This window comes from Lissotriton helveticus, chromosome 1_1 (genome assembly GCF_964261635.1).
Source record: "Lissotriton helveticus chromosome 1_1, aLisHel1.1, whole genome shotgun sequence".
Lineage (NCBI taxonomy): Eukaryota > Metazoa > Chordata > Amphibia > Caudata > Salamandridae > Lissotriton > Lissotriton helveticus.
The window spans coordinates 1,627,286,961-1,627,301,440 of NC_136057.1; the positions used below are offsets into that span (position 1 = coordinate 1,627,286,961).

The 14,480-nt window shown below is 42.8% G+C and overlaps 1 protein-coding gene across 2 annotated transcripts in view; it reads right to left on the reverse strand.

Annotated features, from left to right (window-relative positions):
* Window positions 1–14,480, reverse strand: part of LOC144829387 (uncharacterized) — an 815,409-nt gene that overhangs the window by 341,464 nt on the left and 459,465 nt on the right. For both annotated transcript variants that reach the window (XM_078688502.1, XM_078688493.1), the window contains one exon: window positions 5,380–5,462. In XM_078688502.1, the coding sequence (XP_078544628.1) occupies window positions 5,380–5,462 (83 nt within the window). The remainder of the gene's footprint in view (window positions 1–5,379; window positions 5,463–14,480) is intronic.

A 14,480-nucleotide genomic window follows, 5' to 3' on the forward strand; every position in this document is an offset into this window, starting at 1 on the left:
TTTTATACTGTGTTTTATTAACTCATTGCCCATTTGTAACCTTACACAGGTGACCAGATATTACTTTTGTGGGCACATTTATCCAGGCTCCGATTCACCGCCCTATTGCATACACTATCATGCCGTTCAAATAGCAAGGTTTGTTTTAGGTAGGACTATCCACATCAACACAGTTTCATTGACTGTCATGCATTTGGGTTTTATGACAGACTGATATCTCCTTTCACCTTTCCAGGATGCACACCAATAAGGAGAAGCCCCAGACCCAGTAACTCTGTATCTAGGGTCTTACTGTTGCTTTCATTAAGTGTCACCATTTTAACCACCCTGGAACCCAGTTTGGTCCAGTGACGCACAAGTACAGCAGTGGGTTACCAAAGCAAAACATATTAAGTACACTTTAATCTTTCTAAGAACAATGTCTAATCAGGTTAGTTGCCTTAGTAAGACATTTAACTGAGGTTCTCCCCAGGCAACTGTCGAGCCACCAATACTCTCTTCTGTTTTAGTGGCTGTTTGCTCACATGCCCCACTGATCAGCATAAGCCTGCACCAGTCCCAACTTTACCCTCCTACGGTGTGCCTGACTTCCCTCGCAAGCCGTCCCCGGAAGACTCAAAAAATCTTCACTGCAACTCCTGAAATTCGGTCTCATCTTGTCCGCTGGGGTATGCTGGCCTGATTCCAGCATGCCCAGGCAACCAAACTCCTAGAGTTTTTAAAATCTACCCAAGATTTCTAATAAAGGTCCTCCTTTTTGGATTTTGTTTTTTGTTAATAGTGACTTATACACTGCATGATTGCTATTTGACAGTCAAAATCGAAGGAAGGTTGTCCAAGTCCGGTTCTCTTTTGCTTCTCAAAAAGAGTGCTGAACCCATTCATACATCTACTTACATACAGACTTCCATGGGTCATAGGTGGGTCAAGGAATAGGCGCTCTAATTCTTAGAAGCTATCAGTTGTTCCAAAGTAGAGAACACTGAAAAAGATGTGGGCTAACTGTATTGACATTTACAGGGCCTTACGCTGCACCTTCAGCATTTTTGTTAACACAGGATCCAGGCTGGCAGGGTTTTCTACATTATTGAATAACAGTCGCGGCTGGTGACATTTGAAAGTGGCGGGCGTAAAAGTTGTGGACGTCGCACTGTGGCGAGCAAGCTGAAGGAGTCCTAAATCTATGCCTCTTCCATTTCTGGTGCGCAATTATACAACGTTTCCCACCTGATCCGATGTCTTTATAAATTCACACAAATTGTTTTAAGAACGCATTTAATTTGCTTAATTTTATAGCTGGATGGTGATGCTTTAGAATATAAAATCGGATGTCTCCTAACAAAAGCCTGACACACGACACAAATGCAATACTACGTTTCGTGTACAACAAAAATTTTTTTTTAGTGAAACAGAAAAGGATTCAGCTGTCAGCAATCAGGGGCGTTACGTAGGCATAGTCCTTTCAAAGGCAGGGGTAAAGTTAATACACTTAACTTACCTTTCTTCCCGCCTTCAAGTTCCGACTCCAGACTCCCGAGTCCCGACTCCCGCCGCTGTCCTGTTCTTGAATTTCCCATGGTGCTCGTCGTCACGCTCACGCAGGCAGCCTCCCTCCCCTCCACCACCACACACAGCACAGTGCTGTGATAGATTCGGCCGGCTGCCCTACCTACGTCATTTCTCTCTGTATGCTGCAGCATACAGAGAGCAGGGAGAGTGGGAGGGGTTACTCTTAGACATCCCGCGTAAAGAACACATCTCTGATCACCTGAAAAACCTCCACTGGCTCCCCGTCAACAAGAGGATCACTTTCCGGCTCCTAACCCACGCACACAAAGCACTCTACGAAATAGGACCCGAATGCCTCAACACACGACTATCCTTCTACACCCCCTCCCGCCAGCTACGATCCTCCAACCAAGCCCTTGCCACTGTACCTCGCATCAACAAAACCACCATGGGAGGTAGATCCTTCTCCTACCTAGCAGCTAAAACTTGGAACTCACTTCCCACTCACCTCCGCCTTACCCAGAACCACCTAGCATTCAGAAAGCAACTCAAAACATGGATATTCGACAAGTAACTCCCCACCCTTCTTCAAGCGCCTTGAGACCCTCGGGGTATGTAGCGCGCTATACAAATCTTTTGACTTGACTTACTCGAGGGCAGGGGGGAGCGGCTTGCCCACTGTTCTTAATACAGTTAATACTGTCTGTTTGGACAGCCTCTCAGGCTGCCCAAACAGACAGTATTAACAACAGTGGGAAAGCCACTCCTCCTGCCCTCGAATAACGCCGCCCACTCTCCCCACCAGGAAGGAACTACTTCTGCTTTCTCACCATGCGAGAAGGCAGAAACAAATGGTAGTTATCTACTATTTGTTTCTGCCTTCTCGCACGGCGAGAAAGCAGTGGGGCGGCGCCCAAACGCCCCCATGGAGGATCCACCACTGTTGAATAAACACCCAACAAGCCTAATGTATGCATTAGAGGTCCACAGGTGGGCTTTGCCAGGGATATCAAAAGGAGGGGGGGTGCTATTCAGTGATCTCAAATCAGGCGTGCCTACCTCACCCCATGTGATCATGGATACCATTAGTCTGACCTCGGCTTTTGCATCATTGCCATCAGGTGTGTTAGTCGAATATCACTCCAGAAAGAGTTCCATTTTCATATTAAAACTCATGGAAACATGGCATCCATGGGGATTTTGAGTGAGGAGGTCATCCAGCTGCCTCCTAAAGTGGATGGCTATGACCCATGATTTATACCATTTTCATATTCATAGATCAAACAGACCATATTTAATTCTGAAGTTCATAACCTTGAGAGACATCTGTTACATAGGCATTGGGATCATCGAAAACTATTCTAATGTATATGGCCATATCTGCATTCACATGCAATTCCCCAGAATATATAATGATGCCGCTTGATTGTGCAGCAGTGTCTTGTGACACGCCACCTGGAGTTATTCATTATCCCATGGATATGCCATATAGCTCTAGGGATACAGAGCTGTGCTATGAACCTGAAGACTGACTTCACAAGTAAAAGCTTCAAGGTTTTTCAGTGAATAATTTTAGATGCACGTGCAGCTTCCCGTGTGCTGAAATGGACATCACCATTGTCTATGCCAGTCAGAAGAACCATCGTCCTGGACTGCTGCAAAATCTGAATGACTTGTTGTCTCATACCAGCGAACCTACAGGAAAATGCATACATTCCCACAAAAGCTTTCAATCTTGCATGGGTACCAAGATGCATGGTCCTGATATTTTTTGTTTGCCTTTGATGTAACCATATTTATGTGTTGTGTCCTCTGCCTGTAAAAAAACAGGAGTCTAACTTGTCCGGATCACCTACAGGGTGCTACTTCAGGCATCTGCCATGTCTAACCGGCGCAAACAAGATTGTTTGCCATCTAGTACAGAAAAAATGTCTTCTGGGTGCAGGATAACTTTTTATGTCTTTCAATTTTCATCAACGTTCAAGAAAATATAGCTCAGTGTTGGTATTCAATGTGATTGCACAACATTCTCTTTAAAACCAGGAAGATGCCTATATGCATACTCCATTCACCGTAGCCTTGTATGCTCCCACTGCAGAAATTAGCAGATATCACAGATATATTTGAACACCACTGGAATGTTTTTTTATCAGTAAAAGAGGTCTATTGGCGTAATATTCTTGACCCATCGTGAATTTCAGCCAATGTGTCATTACTTATTATTAAGATCGATAATGGTTGTCAAGCTTCTCCCAGATTAAAAGGTATTACATCCTGCTAGCCAGTCATCTGATAATTGTGAAATCCAGTAAATAACCCTTCCCGCTTTATTCCTTACTAGCAGCCCGTCCCGATGTCCGGGTATGACATAGAATGTGTGTATTGTGTGTATTTGGCAAGGGCAATTTATTTTAAAATCTCGCGGTAGACAACATTTTTTGTTTCATTAGAATCTGGACAGAGAAGGCCCAGCTGCAGCCCTGGTTGATGTTAGCAGGCGCGTGTAATTGGTGTAGTGATCCGCCGCCTGACGCCCGGCTACAGCCCTGGTTGATGTTAGCAGGCGTGTGTAATGTCGTTGAATGAGAGAGTTATCAGCCGCGGGTAAATCCGTTTAATGAGAGAGTTGAGTGACAGCGAGTAGGAGAGGCTGCAGTAATTGTCCCCGCAGACACGCTCATTTGCGTGTTCCCCTGCTTGAGGCCCAGATGCAGGCCTGTTTGATGTTAGCAGGCGTGTGTTCCCCCGCTTGAGGCCCAGCGGCAGCCCTGGTTGATGTTATCAGGCGCGTGTAATTAGTGTACTGATCCGCCGCCTGAGCCCGGCTAGAGCCCTGGTTGATGGTAGCAGGCGCGTATAATTTCGTTGAATGAGAGAGTTCAGTAACAGCGCGCAGGAGAGGCTGCAGTAACGTTACTTACCACGCCTCCAGCTGAACGCGTCAGTCACGCCCCCAGCACATGGCCACAGCAGACTATCTTCTGATTAATGTACGACCCACATGGCATGAAGGGCTGAACGTAGCACATGCCCCCAGCGTTTCTCACGCCCCCAGCGTGACCCTTGATGCGGCGCAATTGCGTTCACATGGCATGAAGGCCGGACACACGCCACCAGCGTTTCTCACGCCCCCAGCATGTCACGCCCCCAGCGTGCCCCTTGATACTGCGCAGCAACGTAATTGGCACCTGTATGTACGACTCACATGGCATGAAGGGCGGACACACGCCCCCAGCATTTGTCACGCCCCCAGCATTTGTCAGGCTCACGCCCACAGCACAATGCAGACACGCCCACAAGGGATTACTTTGCTGGCATGGTTCGTTTAACTTTTAAATGTATATGGTGGCCGTCTGCATAGCCTATGTCCTTCTGCTGCAACTGCCCTTTCCAACGCTGTATTGGGTGTTGTAATTGGTGCTGTGGTTACTGAGATTACCCGCCTCAAACGTTTGAGCTCTCTCTTTATAATATTAGTATGGATAGGTTTGTGCCTTAGTGGTATTTTGGTTGCTTTTTCTTTAAGTGCTTACAGTGTCCCTTGGTCACAGTATCACCCATCTATTTGAGGTAATCTGCAGGCAGTCAGTCATTTGGTAAACTGGCGCAGCCATCCCGGACTTGGTGCTATGATAAGGGGTGGCAGCACAGAATTTAGTCGAGTAATTGTTTTTGAGAGGTAGCACATATACAGTTTACAGAGGAACACACAAGTAACAGCCATTGAAGTATTCATACAACATGATAAATGGATCATCCTATGCACAATTTAGGACTTGAAACTAAGACATTTGCAGGAAAACAATTACATGTACACACAAACAATCCTCTTATGGACCACCAGATTAAATCTTGTATACCAAAACTTACCATGTTTCCAGGGGTTGGGTTTAGTCATCCATGCGGGTGATGTACAACCAGTCACACCATTTAGCTTTTGTTCTGTTTGAGCACTGGAAATTCGGAGACAAAGAGGAATGGTCACACTTTAACAGAATGATATACGAACGTTGATTGAAGACTTTCAGACAAATAACATTATTTTGTATTTCAGAACCCTGTAGCTTCTCTAGAACATTAAAGGGGGAAATGTTACTTATACCCAGACACCAAAAATCAACTTAATTTCATCTTCACAAACTTGAGGGGTAGAAAGGCTGTTATTGGTATAGTTGAAGCCACTATGTAAATCTGTGAATGAATCTGTGAATTGCTTAAGTCTAGCAGGAAACGGGCAAAAAATCTTTCCTGCATCTACACCAGTGCAGACACTATATTGGTGGGCAACAAAGCACTCACAATAGCTCACCCTGCTAGCAATAGCAGGAGAACTATTTCCAGAAAATATCTAAGGAGTTCATAAGAAGAATCTTCACATGATAGTCTTGGAAAGTGATCACTTATTGATCTGCAGATATTATTCATATTAAGAAAATTCGGTTTGAAAAGGAGAAATACAATAGTACAAATATCCTGTGAAATAAAATATTGATACCACACTTAATGTATTTCCCAGATAACAAAAAAGCATCATCTTTCTCTACACATATGCTTACAAATTAGCATCTATGTCCCTAGGGCCTTTCAATGTAGCACCAGTGAATATTCAAAGTAGATAGAAAATATCCAGATGTTCCAAAAAACAAATGCTCTCCGTATCTGCTCTACAAATTGCGAGAGCCACTTGAGAGTGGATAGTACTCATTCTCTCAATAAGGGAATCAGATGTTTTTATGGCAAGCTAAGTACATTGGGCAAGAGAAAAACAGTATGCCTCAGACTTTGCTAGCTCAGAAGGGGCAGGTCTTTGTCAGGGAGCTTGAAGGTCCCCAATACTATGCAAATGATCACAACAGAAACATTTGATCAGACACTTCGCCAATTGGAGCTCACCAAAATCCAAGGAGATTTCAAATCTTCTCGGGCCACTACACTGCAGATAGGGTACCATCAGTCTCCCATACCCGAGGGTGGTGGATACATGAAATTCATACCAATTTTTTAAAGGAAGTTTAAATTAATGAAACATCCCCCTGTGATCCATTCTGGTGTGTTCAAATATGGTCCATACCACTTGTCTCTAGCTGTTCATGGGCATACTGCATCCATCTAAAGTTGCTACTTCCATTGTCTGCACCTTCCCAAGTATGTCCTTATAGGACCCTTGTTCTATTGCTGTGAAAAGTCTTGTAAAAAATTACATACTTCAAATGTGCCACTCACTCAATAATAGATAATCATAGATTATATAGATGCACATTGTGAGGTTTTGACTAAACTTGAGATACTGGAGGAACAGGTTTTCAACAGAAGCCAATGCAGAGATGTTAGCATTGCCTCAGATCTCAGAGCCATTAATGGCTTTCGCCTCGGTGTCGGCTCTGTCAACTCCTAAAGCAGGTGATATTGGCAAACCGTCGAAACTCTTTGCTAAGTGTACACCTGGAGCTGAGCATTGTTCCCAAGAGTTCTTCAGGCTAAGTAGAGTTCCTGCAACAATAAGAGAAGCATCTTCAAAGAGCAGAGTGGGGATTTCTTTCCCTATGAGACTTGGGGTATAAATGCAGTTCATGTATAAATGCAGTGGGGATGAGGTAGCACACATCTTGGCCTTACCCCTTGACTGATAGAAAAAGCATTTGCAAAGAGTCTCGCATTTGGTAAAGTTAGAGCTGTTGGCGATGAAAATAATGTTTTTTACTTTTGTATTTGCAGTGAAGTTATTATATTTGCATAGCACTATTGCCAAATGTATAAAAAAGCAAACGTAAAAAACATTTCCATTTTCAAGCCAACAGCTCTAACTAACAAATGTGAGACCGATTGCATTGGAAATGCAGTCGGTCTTGCATTTGTTGGAGTTAGAGTTATTGGCATTATAAATAAGAATGTTTTTCCCTAGCCATGTCGCAGGGTGCAGTACCATATGTGGCCAAAAGAGGTCGCATGGGACCTCTTTTGGGCCCATATGGTACTGCACCCTGCAGAAGAGATGGTAAACCCACCGTACCCATAATGCATTGTATGCAAGACAGTACCACCAGTACATTCAAATAGCCATGTCCACAAATACAATTATTATCTTTGAAATGTGACAAAATAATTATTATATTAATTCCAGATTAGGTTGTACTCTGTGTAGAGCGGATAAAGGGAAATTTATAGAAGGTCTCATATAAATGGGAGATGTGTTTGTGAGTAAAGTAACCACTGCCAGCCTTGCTTAGGACCAAGCATGTGTCCTGCCTGAAGCCCTGTAAGAAAATAGTGCTCTTAGGCTGTATTTAAAACCTAGGGAGTAACAACACATGTAACAGGAGGTGTCCTCATGGGAAGTTACAAGAAGAGGCAACTGGATTTACTGTAGTGATTTTCCTTGAGCAGCTAGCCTGATGTTTAAAGAGGACATCGTTTATCATCTAGGTCAAAATCAATCTCCCAAATGGTTTTGGTTGTTATCAATTAAATTGAATAGACTCATTTAAGTGATCACTATCAAGACCCTTCTTAGGTCTAGCCTCTTGTTGGCGATACAAAAAAAACAAAAAGAACTGTGGGCTTACAGCTGCTTATTGCTTACCATTGATTGGCTTTATTGACACTCTTCTTTGCTTGCATCTTATTCAATGGATTGCCTTCCTCTTAGGTTTGTCCCTCTCTTAGTCTTCTTAACATACTTCTGAATGGACGATTTGTATTCCTCCACTACTCCCATTCAATAAACTGCTTTTATCTTTTAGCACTCCATGAGAGTGCCCATGTTTTCCATCTTTCCTCTCATGTGCTGGTTGCCACCCCACCAAATACATGCCCCCACTGCGCTTCTTGATGTCCCTTAACCCTCTATGCAAGCTTGTCCATTGCATTGTCCACCAATACTTTTTTTTCCAGCTTCTCTAAGCCCCAGCCACAAACGTCACTATTATTGCCTCCCCACCATCACTCCCCACTCCCCCCAAGCTTCCCTTCAAAGTGCCAATCAAAATTTTATATACTTTTACTGGAATCTTATCTGGTCCAGAAGGCCCACGTTTGGCGTAAAATCACCAAATGAGCGTCCTCGGTGGTGAATTGTGCGGGTGGACTAAGGGTGTAATGAATACCACTCTGTTACACTGGTAAAAAAATTATGATGTTACAAGCATATAATGCTGAAAATGGGATAACCCAACAGTCCTCAATAACGTGCTTCTGGGACTGCAATGACTAATATGCACCCATGTGCTACTAAATGCCAAAAGTATGTAAATCTTTTAATTGAGCAGCTTCCATTAATTCAGAATATTGTCGTTTAAGTCAATTACATTTCTTTTGTTTCTGGTGGTTTTCATAAGCTCTCTGATGCAAGATAACAGCTTCCATACCCCCCTGTATTAAAAACAAAAGCATTTTTTCTTATATTTGCAGTTTGCTTCATATCAGGTTTGAATTCCAGGCATCTACTTCCATAACTTTGGAAAGTTTATCACAAAGGGAAATCACTTTCAGATATCTCATTATGCCAATTAACGTAAGAATACGTGTACGAGTAGTCTAAAAGAGTTCCAAAACTGAAATAATACTCTATACCTACGGCAATGCATTTCCTTGGAGAACAAAGACCATTTGAGACTCTCAGTAATTTGCTATTTTTAAGTTGCATCCTATTGGTGCCTTCTTTGTGTTGTCCATTCCTACTAAAGCAAGGGAAAACTGAAGGTCAAAATTAAGGGTTTAAAGTCGCTTTCAATGCAATTTATCACTTCCATGTCTTCTACGATGTGCCAATGGATGCACTAATAGGATGTAATCAATGGTCCTGCTTGACGGAGCTACAAGTGACTTGTGCAGGAATGTCCAACGTGAGCTTGCCATTGGACACAAGCAGACCAAGCACAAGTGTTTACATCCAGCAGTCGAGCAGATCTGGAAGGGTATCTGACCACAAGCGAGAGAACTTTGGGTATTCCCCAGAGTTATTCTTCCATAAGAGCTACAAACTACCCCAATAGGCTCCAATGGGGTATTGAAATCACCTGCAACCATTAGTACATTTCGAGAAAGTCCTTTAGCAGTGCGGTTGGAGTCCTTGAGGATTTCATGAAATCTTACTGAAGTGGGGGATTCTACATTATGCTAAAGACCTCAATTATATATATATGTTTAATATTATTACCATTCCCATAAAGGAAAATGAGCTCAAGATGTCTCTTATAATGAATTCTAAGGAACGAACAGTTTAGAACAACTTTAAACCATATAGTCAACCCACCCAAAGGACGACCTCATAAGCTTGGTGTTAGCTCAGTGGTTTAGCCCTCATAAAACATTGAGCAACTGCTCAAGTCTCCTGGAAAGCACAGGTTTGATAATTCTTGATGCACTCACTCAAATCTACAGGTCATTCTTTTGATGACAGAAGCACAATGTTTCCCTCAGCCAAACCTTAATTTTAGAATTGTGCCCCCTCATTTCAGTGGAGTACCCTTTCTAACGTTTGCTGCTATTTTGTTTAAATTCCTTGAAGGATTGTTCCCATATCTTTTCCCCATTTGTAGATTTAGTGCAACTTTGCACAATGGCTGCAGTCAGTCCATTTGAGCAGGCTCTGATATGATATAGACTATTCCTCTATGCATGGCAGGGACATCCAAATTATGTTCTAGCGTAAGATGGCATGAGCTCTTTGTTTGGAGGTTTTGCTAGTGTTTTACTGCCACTTACCAAAACTCCATGCCAACAAACCTGCAAGAACGTGGCTCCTAATTTTCAGATGGATTTAGTGAAGTGGCTTATCATGTGAGCGGATTCTTCTGGCCCAAAAAAGGTTGAAAAAAGATTACAAAGTATCAGTTTGTAGTAACAGCTGAATCATGTTCCCACAGAAATAATTTAATGTGAATGTTGAAGTACATTTAGGAACGTCGAATGTTACACATGTACTGAATGAAATGAGGCAACATTTTACTACCTGCAAAAGAACCACATTAGGTCAAGGAATAAGTCAGCATTAGAGAAAAACATCTGAAAAAGCCCCTAAGCTGGCATTTCAAAATTTAAATCAAAAACTCTAAACCCATATCAAACATAATACAATTAAATCAGTTCATAAAAATAAAGTAGAAGTTTCATCAAGTGTTATGATCACATGAAAATGACTAAGGTTAAAAATACAAAAAACACAACAGAGCAGACCAGGTCTGGAAAAGTGTGTAGCTGTACTGGCCGAGGTGTAACCGTGGATGCATGCATGCACATAAGGTGTTGTAGCACACTGGCTAGATAAATCCCATCAGACCACCCTTTGTGGTGGAGTTTACGTCATGTGGGATATTTATTGAACATTCCAGATCATAACCGACTTAGTCGTGTCGATATAAAATGGATGTCAAAAAAACTAGCCGTGATGACCATCGTGAAGTGGTATCTACTAAAGTGCAGTGCTTAAAGGACATATAGTGTATCTAAAATTGACTACACGGGCATTGTAAAGTATTCAAAATACACAACATGTGTCAAAAATTAAAAGACACGCCGAGTAGTAAGACTACCCCATGGCGTTATGTGCAAATCGGTCGACATGTTTCAGCCCGTGGGGCATTGCCCCGGCTTTCTTCAGGACCATAAACAGAGAAGCTACTGCAACTGTCAATGACTTGTTAGATCAAAAACAAAGAATGTACTAAGAAAAAGGTACATATCTACCAGGAACCTTCACATTTGACTGCCCACTGGAAGGAGAGAAGAACATCTTCTTCCTAGAAAACAAAAATTGTTTCACATACAAACACCATATAACACACACACATCCACATGTGTACACAAAGACCGCACAGACAAAACACACCTGCATGAATGAATTGCATTCAGCATTATATGAAAAGCTTTATATGAAAAGTATAATAGCTTTGCCACCACGAGGCATTTCCCCATGGTGTTACTCACCCAGCTTTTTGTGGGTGACGACCTCACCTCACCCGGCGACCGCTCGGGAGAATGAGGCCCCGCTCTACAGTGTAGAAAAAAGGAAACCATGAGTACATGACTCTATGGTGTCCAAGCCAATTGCTCTACACCAAAACCCAACAGACGTGTGTTAGTGCCCCAACTGTTCAACCCTGAAAACACCCACATTTATGTCCATAAGACGCTTGGAAAATATATGAACTAAAAGGTTCTTCCATCATAGAGCACAGAACTAGTGTATAAGTTGCCCTCAAAGCGTGCTATTAATAACTCATAAATAGCTTGCCTGGGATAAAAGAATATGATTTAAGTATAGCAAGTCCTCGAAATATTAATTGGTACTATCCATGTTGTATGGCTGATCAAGTGCCCAACGACCTAGAACAACAGAATCCTCGATGTCTAGTGCTCTAGGGGCCGACCTACACTCATCCAAACGAGTAAATTAAACTAATCAGTACTGCAGGAAAAACACCATAAGACTGACCTGTCCGTCGGTGCCTCTGATGGTAAACCGAGCGGAAGTGGAGGTGTCAGGATGGTCGTCTTTTACCCTTTTTATAACTGCCGGTTAATTAACTCGGCGTTGGTAGCCGCGCAATGCGGACAGTAGCGTGAATGCAAAGACACTGCTCACATGCGCATGCGCAAAGCTATGGGCGATTGCGAGAAAGAAGAGACACTACCCTCATGCCCATGCGCTGTAGCCATAGTGCCCGAATGAAGGCAAATGTTGCTTATTATCGCTACCTATTGAGCGCGCGTCAAAAGAACGGGAAGGTTATCCAAAACTGTCATCTCGGGGGTTGCAGAAGGAATGGTAAGGAACAGAACCTCAAAGAAATACTGCTCAGCTTATAGGGCGTACAACAACTTTAATGGTTTCTGAGGTCGCAAACCGGCCCTGGATACAGGTACATAGCCAGTGGGGAAACACTGTATTCATGTCAAGCACCCCTTGGTTATTTACACGAGTGATTTAGTGAAAGTATCTAGTCATGAGTGAACATGTTATAGATGTACTGGGTCCCAAATACATGATAATTGAACCATACAAAGTCACTCTGTGATAGATTGTGGCATCCAATGCAAACTGGTTATTATAAGAGAGGACTGAGCCTCTAAGTGGAAACTGATAGTTTAGATCATAAAGGGTTGCTATTTAGAGAAGCGCAATATGGCCCTTATAAAAGATCTTTATAATTACTTTAAAAATTATTTTTGTCTCAAGTGTCAAAAGAGAATAGGTGTCAGGACTGGGTGAACAGTAGGGAAGCGCACACAATTATGTTGGGTGAGCTTAGGGTGCAACTAGAAATGTGTTGCATCCGTTCAAAAATGACCCGCAACTGAAAAGTTGCTCTTAATATCAAAAAACAAAACACACAAGGGTTTGTGGAGGGTCGAGGGGAATATTTAGTGACCTGTCTGCCCATGCCCCTAATACAAGATACAAAAAACACAACAGAGCAGACCAGGTCTGGAAAAGGGTGGTCTGATGGGATTTATCTAGCCAGTGTGCTACAACACCTTATGTGCATGCATGCATCCACGGTTACACCTCGGCCAGTACAGCTACACACTTTTCCAGACCTGGTCTGCTCTGTTGTGTTTTTTGTATCTTGTATTAGGGGCATGGGCAGACAGGTCACTAAATATTCCCCTCGACCCTCCACAAACCCTTGTGTGTTTTGTTTTTTGATATTAAGAGCAACTTTTCAGTTGCGGGTCATTTTTGAACGGATGCAACACATTTCTAGTTGCACCCTAAGCTCACCCAACATAATTGTGTGCGCTTCCCTACTGTTCACCCAGTCCTGACACCTATTCTCTTTTGACACTTGAGACAAAAATAATTTTTAAAGTAATTATAAAGATCTTTTATAAGGGCCATATTGCGCTTCTCTAAATAGCAACCCTTTATGATCTAAACTATCAGTTTCCACTTAGAGGCTCAGTCCTCTCTTATAATAACCAGTTTGCATTGGATGCCACAATCTATCACAGAGTGACTTTGTATGGTTCAATTATCATGTATTTGGGACCCAGTACATCTATAACATGTTCACTCATGACTAGATACTTTCACTAAATCACTCGTGTAAATAACCAAGGGGTGCTTGACATGAATACAGTGTTTCCCCACTGGATATGTACCTGTATCCAGGGCCGGTTTGCGACCTCAGAAACCATTAAAGTTGTTGTACGCCCTATAAGCTGAGCAGTATTTCTTTGAGGTTCTGTTCCTTACCATTCCTTCTGCAACCCCCGAGATGACAGTTTTGGATAACCTTCCCGTTCTTTTGACGCGCGCTCAATAGGTAGCGATAATAAGCAACATTTGCCTTCATTCGGGCACTATGGCTACAGCGCATGGGCATGAGGGTAGTGTCTCTTCTTTCTCGCAATCGCCCATAGCTTTGCGCATGCGCATGTGAGCAGTGTCTTTGCATTCACGCTACTGTCCGCATTGCGCGGCTACCAACGCCGAGTTAATTAACCGGCAGTTATAAAAAGGGTAAAAGACGACCATCCTGACACCTCCACTTCCGCTCGGTTTACCATCAGAGGCACCGACGGACAGGTCAGTCTTATGGTGTTTTTCCTGCAGTACTGATTAGTTTAATTTACTCGTTTGGATGAGTGTAGGTCGGCCCCTAGAGCACTAGACATCGAGGATTCTGTTGTTCTAGGTCGTTGGGCACTTGATCAGCCATACAACATGGATAGTACCAATTAATATTTCGAGGACTTGCTATACTTAAATCATATTCTTTTATCCCAGGCAAGCTATTTATGAGTTATTAATAGCACGCTTTGAGGGCAACTTATACACTAGTTCTGTGCTCTATGATGGAAGAACCTTTTAGTTCATATATTTTCCAAGCGTCTTATGGACATAAATGTGGGTGTTTTCAGGGTTGAACAGTTGGGGCACTAACACACGTCTGTTGGGTTTTGGTGTAGAGCAATTGGCTTGGACACCATAGAGTCATGTACTCATGGTTTCCTTTTTTCTACACTGT